Consider the following 13,227-nt stretch of genomic DNA (forward strand, 5'->3'; position numbering starts at 1 on the left):
ATTACAAAAAACGAAGATAAAACCTCACAGGACTGCCGTTGAGATTAAATGAGATAATGGATGGGAAAGCTGTTAATGCGATACAAATAACAGGTATTATTCGGAGTCAGAATCTCTCTCCCCCCGCCCACTTAACAACATAGTACGTCCATGACCTTGGCATGATTTCAGTTCTTAGCGCCTCAGTCTTCTCATCTATAAAATGGGAAGGATGACACCATCTACCCTATACACACTCTGAGAATCAAATTAGATCATATAGGAGACATCAAGCCTTGGAAAGTGTACAGTGCTACAGGTATACAAAGAACTGCCATCGTGGCTGATATGTTTTATGCATATCGAGGGCCGTGTTTAAGCACGGAAACACGGATTTTTCAGGCTATACAGGTGAGGAAGCCTCGCGTGCATTTCTGCATCCCAGAGTGGGGCACAGGGCACAGACGCACATCTACGGATTCCGGGGGTGTGACTTGCACGCTTGGGAAGAGGACCGTAGGACAGGCTGCTGGGCCGGAATCGGAGGAGTGGGCGCCAGAGTGGGGGCAGGGGGATGCAGGATGCACGGACGGGAAAGGCTGGGGGCACAAACACGCATGCCCAAGCCGGAAACGTTTTCGGGGAAGAGCAACGCGCATCCCCGGAATGAAGGGGGTTGGGAGGGATGCGATGTGCAAGCCCCGAGGGCGGCCCGGGGGTGCTCCACCGCACGCCCGGGGCCAGGGCTCTTTACCTTATCGCTGTAATCCCTCAGGACCCGCTCGATAGCCCCCGCCTCGCCGGCCCGGACGATGTAGAGGGCGCGCTCCTCATCCATGGCCGCAGGTGCGGGGGAGCCGCGGCCACTCTGCGCGCCCAAGCCGCTGCCTCCAGGTAAACGCCTCGCGCCCCCGCTCGCTCGCTCGTTCCCAGCTTCCTTCCTTCCCTCCTTCCCTCCCTCCCTCCTGCCTCCAACCCGCCAGCCTCCGCCCGGGCAGGGCCGACGTCACCGCCCCTCAACTTTCACCCCGCGACGTCACGGTCCCCCAGCAACCGGCGCCTCGCGGCCGCCCCCGTCAAGGCCCAGGACTCGATAGAGGTCTGACGAGCGGCCCGAGGCGGGGCCAGGCCCGAGGCCTCGCTTACTCTCCTGCCTCTCCCTCCCTCGGAGAAGAGTCCAGCCTTTTAAGTGGGCTCTTGCAGACAGAACTGTTCTTCTCTCCCGACCCTCCTCTATGAATCATTCTCCTCAGCTGACGAGAGCGACCCGGCTCTTCCCCGCCCCTCTAAGAGCCAGCAGTTAAGTGGACTACAATTCCCTGCGTTCGTTGGGGGCATTCCACTCTTCCATCTAATTTACTGGAGTGCCGAATGGCATGCCGGGATTAGTAGTCATCCAGCGGGAAAGACTTCCCGCCAAAGGCATGCTGGGAGCTGTGGTCCGGCCAGGGCCGGAAACGGGAGTCCCGGGGCCGCTCGAGGCCAGCGGCCAAGAGACCGTTAGGGGAGGGGGGCAAGCGTCGGCTCTGCCTCTTTTTTGTTCCTATCGGAGCTGACTGTCCTGCTCTAGCCTTGGCTGGTCGGGCAGGTTGACAGTCGCGGAAACTGGCACCCCTTGGTGGGAACTGCCAAGCACCGGTTTAATTCCCTCTTTTTCTTGTTTAGCGGTTTCGGTCTCTTTGAAATTCTTTCCTTCCTCCCCTTGTTTGCGGTCATGTTATGTATTCAGCAGCAGTAATGTGGGAAATTGCAGGCAGTTATCTGGATAAATTTTTTTTTTTTTTTTTTTTTTTTTTTTTTTTTTTGCCTTAGTAATAGTCGCTGCCACGTCTCACGTGCCGCGGGGGTTCCAGACTCAGTGTTAGGTGGTCGCCATGCAGCTTCTGATTCTCACGACACGGAGATTTTTGTGGCAGCAAAGGAACCCGGATAGGTTAAGTAATTTGTCCTAAGACACACAGCTGGTAAATGGGGAATTAGAGATTTAAATCCGGGTCTTTTCCCCAAAGGCAGCTGCTCTACAGCCGCCAGTCGCGTAATAATGCTGATAGTATGTGATGATGATAGTGGTGATGTGAAAAGTGAAGGGGAAAGAGGCTCCCGTATGCTAAGTGTTTACTGTGTGCAATTTTTCTGTTACATACTTCACCTGTGTCCTCTCAGTCAGTTTCTCACAAAGTCAACAAGTATTTGAGAACCTGTGGTTGTGTCTGGCCCTGTTCAGTAAAGTTCAGTACTGTACAGGGTAGATACCGTGGGCCCCAAGTAAAGCCCCTGCTCTTATGGAGCGTCCATTCTGGTGTCTAATCCTATGAGGGCGGTACTGTTCTCTTTTTATTCTCATTTTAAGATGAGGAAACAGTCTTGGAGAGGTTAATAGAGTAATTTACCAAGATTGGACAATTTGGAAACTGAACCTGAACTCAGAGTCTATGCTCTTTCTGCTCTCCCAAGCTATTTGTTAGAGAGTGGGTGAATTTCCCAGGTAATTTTCAGTTCTATTCCAAGCAGCCTTTACCAAAAATCATCTTTGATGCCTCTTCTGCCCATGTCTACTTCCTGAGCTGTGCTGAAGAGGAACTAGAGGGGACAAAAATGTATTCATCTAATAATTATTGTATTTCCTCTGTGTGTCAGATGCTGTGCTAGCTCTGGGAATTTGGAGATAAAGAGAAATATGGAATCTAAGCTCATGGAGCGTTTGGTCTTTCTGTGGATTATACTTTTCATGCGGCAGACATTTATTGAGCATATTTGTTGAGGCAGACGCTGGAGTAGGTGCTGTGTCCATAATAAATGAATTCACAAAGATTTTAATCTGTCTCTTGAAAAAGTACACTTCTTAGGTCACAGTATAATAAGCTACATTCCTTAGGTAGTAGTAATATCTTGCAATTGTTTTTAACAGTTTACAGAAAAACATTTTAATATACACTATCTCAGTGGATCATTGAGAAAGGTATTGTCCCATTTATAGATAAGAAAACAGGCTCAGATGAGCTAAGTAACAAGAGCTAGGACTCAGACTGAGAGCTGTAAGGTAATAGTATTTGGGTGCCTACTCTGTGTCCAGTAGTGTCTTCTGTGCCTTCTGGGTAACCATGTATTTGTTTTTGGAGCAAGGGTACCAGAACAGGATACTAGTAAGCACAAAGTATCTGAGTTGAGATGTTTCTTTTACAGAATTTTTAAAAGACTTTATTTATTGAGAGCAAGAGAGAGAGCATGAGCTCTGGAGAGGGGCAGAGGGAGAGGAAGAAACACACTCCCCGCGGAGCAGGCAGCCCGATGTGGGGCTTGATCCCAGGACCCCGAGAGCAGGACCTGAGCCACCCAGGTGCCCCAGGATGTTTCTTTTAACGAGGGTCTTACACATGTGTTTGAAATGTCTGTTTACCAGAAATAGGCTTATGTTTTTAGCCTCTAACCCTGTACTTCTAAAGAGAGATTTAAAAAATGTGAAACCACATCAATTAACGACTTGGGAAATTGCACTTTAGTAATTTTAATTAAGCACTAATATTCTGATTTTATAAATCAAAAGGATCTTTGACTCTAATTCAAGTCATCCTTTGACCACTGACGAGACTCTGGTCCCAGAAAAATTAAGTGACTTGTCCAAAGTCAATAGTTAAAAGCAGACTCTGGGACCAGAGCCTAGACTAGCTAAATCCTGGTCAGTACATCACTTTACCTCCCTGAATATTTAGTTAAATGATACTTTCAGTGACTAGAACTTCTAGTCTAGCACTAACTCCAGTTCCTGTTGATTCTTGGGTGGCATGGTACTGAGGAATTAGGATTTAGAGCCCAGGTAATCAAAGCAACACAAAATTATTCACAAGTCATTACTCTGAAGGATCATAATATAAGAATTCTATACATATGTACACACGGGGCTTTACTATTCTCAGATATCTCCACATAGATCATCTGATTTAATCCTTCTAATAACTGACAAATGCAAGGTCAATAGGACAGCCACTATCTCCTTTTTATAGAGAAAAGGGAAGTTCAGGGTGTTGATTAGCTTGCTCACAAGCAATAAGTCTGCTAATAAGTGGTATAGTTAAGGGCTAGATGTGCACTGGGCTCTGATAGCACAAAATGTTATGGATCGGGGCCAATGAAAAAACCTGCAAATACGTACTAGTCATTTCTTTTGGACTTTGATATGTCCCACTGTGGCATTTCCTCTGCTGTGACAATGGGCTAGATGGAATGTGCCAGATTGGTCTTTAAGGAGTACCTGGTGCTAACAGCTTTTAAAATCCAAATCTTACACACACACACTAATTTTTATACATTTTCTACAGAAGAAAGCAGAAATTTAAAAACTGAACAGTTTGATTTACTCGCTACAGCTCCTGAACCGGAGTTCAGAGAATTCCATGAATTCAGGACATGACCTGTCACTCAACAGTCACCTTGACACTGTGTCAGGCTACTCTTTCAATCTCTCTTAAGTCACAGAATCTTCAGCTGTAAAATAAAGGGGTTGGTCCAGATAGTATCTTAGTTCTCAGTTCTAAAATTCTGTGATTCTAAGAACAACAAAACCTATGTGATCATGCTCGTTCTTTAGAAGAGTCTATTAATAAGGGTGAGGTTGTATAAATCAGTATGTGCAGATCAAATACCAATGTGGTGCATGCAAATCATTGCTTGGGCATACCTGCACAGATTCTGATTCAGTTATCTGTGGTGAAGTCTTGGTAGCTATAAATGCTTCCAAGTTGATTTGAGTGAGCAGCCAGGGTTGAGAACCAATGGACCAATATTTTGATAGAGCATCAATCACTGAACTAGTTTTTTGATAGACTGTCAAACTCATGTGCATGTGACTTGTTAGTCTTTGAGAATTCAGAATAACCTAGCAGATGAAAGTGATTTTTATTTCATTTTCTACCAATAATCTCCCTTTTGTAGCGAAGTTAACATGGTTTGTTCCTTTAACAAATATTTGGTGCTTACTGGAGCACAGCATTGTCCTAGGCACCATAAAAAAATAAAAGTGAGTAGAAACCATTTATCTTGTCCTTTGGGGATCTAAGAAAAAGCCAAGCAATAAATGAGTCTTTTCTGGTAGGAAGGAAAGAATTGAACATAAGTACTGTGCAAATCAAAGCAAGATAAACGTTGATGGGAAGACAAGGAAGCAGAGAAGCCTTCTCAGAGAAGGTGAATTATAAGGAAAGAACAGTGGAGAGAGCTTGGAGGGCCAGCAGATTTGGGGGGCGGGGGGAATGACATGAGAGGAGTTCAGGAAACCAAAATTAACAAGACACTTGAGAAATACCAACCTGGTTAAACTTGAAAGCCAGCAGTAGAGATTTCTTAGAGGTCACTTGGTCAGTGAGGTAAGTAGAAGTTGAATCTGAGAGACATTTCATAATCAATGATGACTCCATAGCCACCCAGTCCAACTTCAGTTTATGGCATGTTATGTTCCTGAAAACATTCTCTTACCATGCCTTATGACATAAAGTTAAATAGCACTGGGAGACAGGAGAGGGTCTGTTGCCTGCTGGTGTCAGATCCTTGTGCACAGTATTTTAATTTCTCAGGGTCTCATTTATAAAATTAGAGTTGGACTGGATGACTTCGAAGTTTTTTTTTTTAAAAACTCCTAAAAATCTGATTACTTGATCCAGCCTTTCAGCACCTTTATTTGGTTCCTCAGCCATATTCCCAGTATTTTGATTGCTAAAATTGAACCCATGCTGTTAGTGCTTGGCAGATGTACCTATTGTTGTTTAATATTGACTGTCCACAGTGGGACTCTCAAATTAAGCACACAAAATGGGCTCTGCCCTTTAGGAGTTTTTATGTATCCAAGAACTGGAATGTGGGTCAGACCTATTTGCATCTCGCTGGCTTGGAATCCCATCCAGACACCTCTTGGGAAAACCCAGCGCTTTGGGTGGCAATGCTGTAATGTGGCAAAAGGCCCCGGGACCAGGGATTGGAAAACCTGGGTTTGAGTCCCAACTCTCTGGGTGCGTCTCAGAAGCCCATCATTTGTCAAATTCTTTAAAACCCCTTCTGACAACCAATTTTTTTGTATCTAACAGGAAGACTTGAAAGCTGAAAGACTAGTTTGAATTTTAACTCTGTCCCTGGGTGTTCCGGGATAAGTCACTCACTGAACATTGATTTTCTCAACTGTAATGAGCATTGTGAAACTTACTTTGGAGGGTTACAAGAGTTGGCCGGCAAAGTGGCCGGTACAGCAGCCCTGGGGTGGAGTAGCCCCTAAAATGTTAGCTGAACTGGAATGCAAAATGCAGCCTCCCTCACAATGATGTGAAGATTCGGGGATAAAGGTCATGTCATTCCTACTGATGCACAAACACACGAGTTTTGTCATTTCTGATGTGTAACAACAGAAGAGTAATGCCTGCACACTGCTTTGGTCTTTCAGCCTTGAAGTTAACGTCTTTAATGACGTGTCAGTGACCTGACACGCTTTAACATAAGACAGGACAGTTTGGGGACACTGTCATATATGTGTACGCGTAAATAAGGAGACTAAAACACACACACACACACACACACACACACACACACACGCCCCATATCAGTGTCTTTGCAATTAAGTGTTTGAGAGTCACACATCACAAGAAATATATTCTCACAGCCCTTCTTCCCCCTACTCGCTTTTTAACTCTTTATGCAGTAAAGCATTAATTTACTTACCAACATTTGATTAAACTCTTAAGGTTCAACCCTAGGAGGAGGCAGGAGTGGACAAAGGATTATTGTCATTCATCATCAACACATTTTAGTCTTCCCCTCCAGTCGCCTATGAAGGATTAGCATTTCCCTGAAAGGAGGAGGGCAGAATAAATTGCATCTACCACTGAAGAGCTGAGCTCCTTTCAGCTGGGGGCACATACCGGGAGCTTTTCCCATATTAGTCAGCTTTATCTCAACTTTGGGGCAGTGCCTCCATCTGAATTTCATGGGTTTCAGGGTCAGTCAAAACAGAATTGTAGGGTTGTTGAGGTCAGAGGCCACTGCTGTCAAAGGGTAGTGACCTGAACAGCAAGAGGTAGCCAGTTCCCCCCCACCCCACCTCCCCCCTTCAAATGACTTCATTCTAGTGAATACTTGGCTCATTGCACCTCCCCTGCAGAGTCTTTTTTTCAACCTGGTAATAAAAATCCTCCTGTGACCTGTTTTTTTTTTTTTTTTTTTACATTATTACTGATTTTCTTTTGTTCCTGTTTCTGTATAGAATGACCAAATCTTTGTCCTTGATAATGTATGGTTCGTACGTACCCTGGGAAATGACAGAGGGAAGGCCGGTGTGCTGCTAACTTAGAGTGAGTGCAATGCCGCCTCGGGGGAAAGATCTGGTGCCCAGCTTAGAGCCTGCCTTCATTTAGCGCACACAAGGATTTCCCAGAACTTCTGAAACTCTTTTTCAACCCCAGTAGGTTCTATTACCACGGTCAAGGTTGATTTAAGAACTGCACCAGCCAAAGGCGCTTAGGGGAGAGGCCCGGGGGTAGGGTGGAGTGGAGTGGAGACAAAAGGAGGAAGGAGGAAGAAGGCAGAGTGCTGTTGTAGGAAGAGTACCAACTCTGGAGTGGGGCAGTTCTGTCTTCAAATCCCAGCCCTGCCACCCAACTGGGTGACTTTGGGCATGGCTCCGTGCCTCCGTCTCCTCACGTGTACACAGAAATGCTCACACCGCTGACGTTGCAAGGAGGTTGTGAGGAACAGAGACGGGGCATCTGATGATGTGCCTGGCACAGAGCAGACCCCAGGAAATGGGAACCTCCATCAGTGGAGGCAGACCCAACTCCCAGACCTGAGATGGCAGAGTCCTAGAACCTCCATCAGTGGAGGCTGAGAGCGAGGGGAGGTGAGCGTGTGGCGGGCTCCTCATTTAGACTGTCACTCTGCCTTGTGACTACCTTTCAGTCCTCGCCGTTGATGGGGTCTGAGAGGCGGAGGCCAGGACACTTTGGAGACCAGCCCTGGAGGGAGCACGGTTTGGCAGTTTCCGGAGAATCCACTCTTCTCAACTTCTCTCCGCGGCTCTTCCCTCCTCTCAGGAGGCTCTTCTAAATACCAAGTGGCAGCCCTGCAGCTGTTCCTGAGGCTGATGCTCTCACCCCTGCTGTCGCGGTCAGACCTCCTTATTTCTCGTCATCGTTCTCAAACAGCTGGTTTTAGCTCTTGAGGCATTTATGATGGCGAAGGGAGGACTCTGACTGGGGAGCCCTGTTTCTCCCGCCCACCACCTCTCTTCACCCACACTCCTTTCCTAGCAACAGCTCCTTGCTCAACTCTTGGGGCCCACGTCTTCCGTCTCACCTACACCAGCAGCAGCAAAATATGGGGGTGAGAAGGCTGGGGGTGGTGGCGAGGTGCAGGGGGAGGGATGGGGGAAGAGCTTCAGGGAGGAGGCTGACGAAGCACAAAAGGTTCTGACCTCCTTGGAAGAAGAGGAAACCACAGGGGCCGTGTCCAAGCTGGTTCAGCTTGGGAGGCTGCCAAGGAACTGAAGCAGAGAGAGTCCAGGTTAGGAGGGCAGGCGGCGCAGTGGCAGGGAGGTGGGCTGGGCTGAGGGGCAAACTGGACAGTGCCCTTAGGGGAAGCTTTGTCAGCTGCGGGGGTGGAGGGGACCGGGCAGCGTAGGTTACGGGGAGTGGCACGCTTCTCCATTCTGGACAGACTGGAACCCCGACCAAAAGAAACTTGGGGCGCGTAACTCAGGGAATAGCAGTCCCTGGATCTTAGAGCTTCGAGGTGGAAGGGGGTTGTTTCTCAACCTTGGCTGCATATTAGAATCACCTGGGGAGCTTGAACGCTACTGATGCTGTTGTTAGGGGCTGGGGGGGTCCCCATTCCTGGCCAGTTATTTACTGTGGCGGGACCTATACATCAGTATTTTTACAACGCTGACAGGGTAACTCTACTGGGCAGCCAGAGTTGAGAACCACTGAAGTCCAATCCTACTTAGAGCAGGCATGTCCCTTCCATAACATCTTTGGCGGGACCAAGATTTAATCTCAGTGCTACCTCACTCCGAAGCCAAGGAGGATGTCCAGCTTTTTCTCTGAAGCTTCCAGTTACGACAATTTGCACACTTCGGGCTCTTGACTAAGTCTGAGCTCTGTGCTTCAGGAGACCAAGATCACCCCCCCCCCCCCCCCCCACACACATACACAGTCTTTTCCCTGTAATAAAGGGAATTTTTATACCATCCCCTCCCCAGCATTTACTTTTGTTTTGTTTTGTTTTTAATCTTGCCATTCTGCCTTTAAGAGGTACAAGACGTTGGGACAAACAGCCTGTTTGTTTTTGCCCTTTCCATCGGCAGATTCGCTTCAGACCTTTAGACTGATGTCACTTTAAAGCAAGTGTGAAGGACGGAGCTGGAAACAGTCGTGGAAGAGTGTGGGGGCTGGCTCTGAGGAAGGGGGTATGCCCAGATCAGTGACAGGGGGCAGGTTAACGGGCGCAGCTCATGGGCAGTAACCGCAGGCCGTTTCTGAGCACCAGCTGGTGGAGCCGTCGGCCTCTCTCTTGCTCCCTCTCTGAATCCCGGCCCAGCTGCCAGGCCGGTCTTTGTTTCCCCTCAGCTGTCTGCCCTCCTCACCCAGATCTGCCGGCCGTGCGCCATCAGCCCACAGGCCATAATCTGAGATGGCAGAGTCCTAGAATGTGCCCGCTCGAGGTCCTGAGTGAGGAGGGGACTCCTCCAAGGTCACGTGGTGGTGAAGCCAAGACTCCCTTTCAGTTCTCCTTCCATTTGGGTTGGGCTTACCCAATGGCGCACGTTTCTGATTGGTCTCTGACTGGGCTGCGGCCTCAGAGGGGCCACAGATTCCCTTCATCCCAGACCTGGGGTGTACGAGAGGCCTGACAAAGGGGCACAGCAGGATGGCTGCCGAGGACGCCACAGGCCTGCAGCGTGGGTGAGCCGTCCTGGCTGCCGTTCATGACTTCAGCCAGTTTCAAGCTGGCGGGGTCCTTTCCAGAGAGAGTCCTGAGGAGGGGAGTGTCCCTTTATTGCCAAGACTCCTCCGTTCTTCCTCTGACAAGTGACTGGCCCTACTCCCAGCTGCCACCCTTGCCCGTTCTCATTCCGGTGACTGGCGAGAAACCACCCGAGGGGAGACAAGGGCATTTGAGTCACGGGTTCACAGCAGCTGCTGTCTTTTCCTCATCACATCCTTCTCAGTTCTGAAATGGAAGGTCTAGAACAACGGGGAACACGGGCAGCACACTCAGCTCCCAAGAGTGGGCACCTTGCGCTCTGGAGTGCGCGCGCAGGGACCCCTTGCCCTCATGGAAAGCTGCCCTCCTCCTGCAGCGCTCACCCCCAGCCCTGGGCTCTGCCGTGAGGGGGAGGCCCGCGTTCTCGCCCCTGCAAAGTCGTTGGGATGCGCACTCTGTTCTCCGGGATTGGGCCCTTGTTGGTTGTGACGATTTCTGTCCCTTTAACGGCTTTGCGGCTGTTACTTGCACATGAGTGTTGTTCGTTATGTGCTGCCGCTGCCTGGCAATTGCTTCAGGTTGTCGTGCTTGGTAAGTCCAACATCAGACCGACTACATCCTTTCCTTTATGGAGCACTAGCTTTGAACTGTAAGAGAGCCACAGGTCTGGTTCTTCTCAGGTTCCCGTTATATGGTGACTAAATCTGACATTTTCTTCTTCTTCCCCCCACGCCGCTTTCCTCAGACAGGGCCAACTAATACATCGTGGCTGAGAGATCAAACTAATTTACCTTCAGGGAGTGAAATGCAACATCTACTTTCTTGTTGTTGAACAACATAGTGAAATATTTTTAAGGGGATGCTATGGAAAATATATCATTTTAATCCTAAAATCATTTTTAGGTATAAATACGTTATGTAATGGCAAGTAAGAGCTTGGCTTTTAAAAATAAATCTTTCAACATGCAAATTGAGTTGTCAAATTCTCTTGCCTTTTAGTTAAAATAGTCACTGCTGCCATTTCTGGAAATCTGTGGCTCTGAATTTCTCATAGATCCTACTCTTTAACGTTTGGACAAAATAGTCATTTTTGCCGCCGTATCCTCACTCCTCAGCTTTGGAGTCAAAATGCAGTGCTGGAGAAGAATTTGTTGATACTGATTAAGTATTCAGTAATGTTACTGTCCTATCCCAGAAGTTTATTAGTATTTGAAGCCCTTCACTTGAAATATCTTTACCCCCGGTGATCATTAAAGCACAATGAACCAAGTATCAGGGGACCTCTTATTGATGCTGGTATTGAAGAATAATATTCCCGGTAAGACCTGCCCTTTGCTGACTCTAGCCATCGTGCCAACCTAAGACATATCCTTGTATGAAGAATTGGTCCCCTACAAAACTCAGTTAGGCTCTCGATACTAAATCATTCAAGGACCGGATGTGTGCGTATCCAAACTGTAATGACTGTTTGATGACAAGGTGATGGGGGAAGTGGGTAAGCACAACCAGACAAGACCACCTAATTTTGTTTGGTCTACTTATACCCTAAGTATTCACAATGCTATTTATCTCTCTGTCTCCATCTCTCTCTCTCTCTCTCTCTCTCACACACACACACACACACACACACACAAGTTGTCAAATGCAAAATGAAAATGGAGAAAGAGGTCATTTCAATACTTTTTATTTGAGTGTGAAACCATTCATATCTTGCACAACTGTACAGATAAAACTATTTCCATTTTAGCTGTAGACATGATTATCACACTGAGTGGTGTGATCAAAGATTTTATTTACAGAACAACTGCTAAAACATCCGATGTCATATTTCCATTTATTTCTTACCCATAGGGTAATAGGTCCACCATAATTGCTTGGTGCATTTTATAATACAGAAAGAAAACCTATGTTAATCTCTAACAAAACTCACAAATTGCTACAAATCTGACAGAAAAATGCCTACGAAAAAATTTTCCAAAAGTACAATACATTTTTTATTTCCACACATACACAGTATAGTATAGGCTCAAAGGCACAGCTTTGAATTTCTTTTCTATCAAAGTGTCGGAAAACTATGGTCTTATGAAGGAACCACGACAGTCCTTTTCACACTTGGTGCTTGGTAAGTTAACGTTTGGTCCGTCTGGTTTCACGAAGTTAATACAGCAGAGCTGAGTGTGGTACTCAATACCATAAATCCACATTCTCACAGAATTTTAAAAACCCCTCTCCTGCCTTTTGCTGACACTAGCCATTGTGCAAACTTAGGACAAATACTTGTATGTAGAAGAACCGGTCCCCTACAAACCTCCACCAACTTAAGGCACACAGAACAGGCCTCTCCCTTCCCTCTAGACAGTGCTTACATTCCAAGACAATGCAGGTACTGTGAAAGACTTGGGTGTAATAACAGGGACTCTAGCGTTTTCCAGACACCAGCATTTCACCCTGGTGCTCCAGGAAGCAGTGATGGCACCACCAGGAAGAAGGGATGTGTAGAACATACCTGAGGGCTGTTCGTTGTATAGTAAGATGACAGACAGATGGCAAGGTGAATGCTCTTGGTAAATTATGTGCCCATCCAAGAACACAAACCAGACTCTGTCTCTAGTATCCGTCAAGACTAATGAGCTTTTGTCAACAAGAAAATAAGTAGCTTACGGGGAGTGTTTGCCAACACAAAGCAAAGTCATGGAACAGAGGGAAAAGGCACAGATTGGCCTGCCCGAAATAGTGCTCTATAGAAACAGTCAAGTCTGGCTTGGCTACAGGAACCCAGTCTCACGGACTTTTAGTGAGTCCTGTTTCTGAACTAAAGTTGATTCATCCCACACTGAATCCCAGACTCATGTTCATTAGGAAAATGGACACCTAGGAATAGTCCAGGAGTTATGATGTATAGAGATACAGCCTTCTGGGGGTGGGTTGTTGGGTTTATTATTATTAATAATTATTATTAATATTAAATATGGATTCCTGCGATAGCAGTCATTTAGCCCATCCTGTGGAGGCCTCTCCGTTGATGTAAGCAAAGCCAGGAAAGTGTTGCATGTGCTCGTACTCAGAATTCCTGCGCGTGGTCAGGGGTGTGTACATGTCACTAGAGTTTCCGTACCTCGTGGAATGCACAGACGGGCTTGTGTAGCACGTGTTGGCTGTGGGCACCTCTGGCCATCGGGGGGTGACTGGGGTGGGATGTAGTCTGGGAGTACTGCTCATCAAACAGGGTTCCATCCGGGAAGTAGGGCTATTGAAAGGGTACTTGTTGAGGGGAAAGAAATTCCACAAAGT

General features: G+C 47.1%; 2 protein-coding genes across 13 annotated transcripts in view; both read right to left on the minus strand.

Moving 5' to 3' along the window:
* The window catches only part of RIC8B (RIC8 guanine nucleotide exchange factor B), a 103,107-nt gene extending 101,832 nt beyond the window's left edge, over nucleotides 1–1,275 (minus strand). For 3 of the 7 annotated variants that reach the window (XR_012380626.1, XR_003210289.2, XM_073900353.1), the window contains exon 1: nucleotides 734–1,275. Coding sequence is in view for 3 of the 7 variants with exons in the window: in XM_073900353.1 (XP_073756454.1) it covers nucleotides 734–817 (84 nt within the window). In the remaining 4 variants the exon portion in view is untranslated. The remainder of the gene's footprint in view (nucleotides 1–733) is intronic. The other 4 variants (XR_012380627.1, XR_003210290.2, XM_025882524.2 and 1 more) reach the window with 2 other exon arrangements.
* Nucleotides 1,276–11,604: 10,329 nt separating this feature from the next.
* RFX4 (regulatory factor X4) overlaps nucleotides 11,605–13,227 on the minus strand; it is a 155,589-nt gene continuing 153,966 nt past the window's right edge. For 5 of the 6 annotated variants that reach the window (XM_073900350.1, XM_073900349.1, XM_073900348.1 and 2 more), the window contains one exon: nucleotides 11,605–13,197. In XM_073900350.1, the coding sequence (XP_073756451.1) occupies nucleotides 12,925–13,197 (273 nt within the window). In that variant the 3' untranslated portion in view covers nucleotides 11,605–12,924. The remainder of the gene's footprint in view (nucleotides 13,198–13,227) is intronic. The other variant, XM_073900351.1, reaches the window with a different exon arrangement.

This window comes from Callorhinus ursinus, unplaced genomic scaffold, assembly GCF_003265705.2.
Source record: "Callorhinus ursinus isolate GAN/ISIS: 27379988/994484 unplaced genomic scaffold, GSC_fseal_2.0 scaffold14, whole genome shotgun sequence".
Classification (NCBI taxonomy): Eukaryota; Metazoa; Chordata; class Mammalia; order Carnivora; family Otariidae; genus Callorhinus; species Callorhinus ursinus.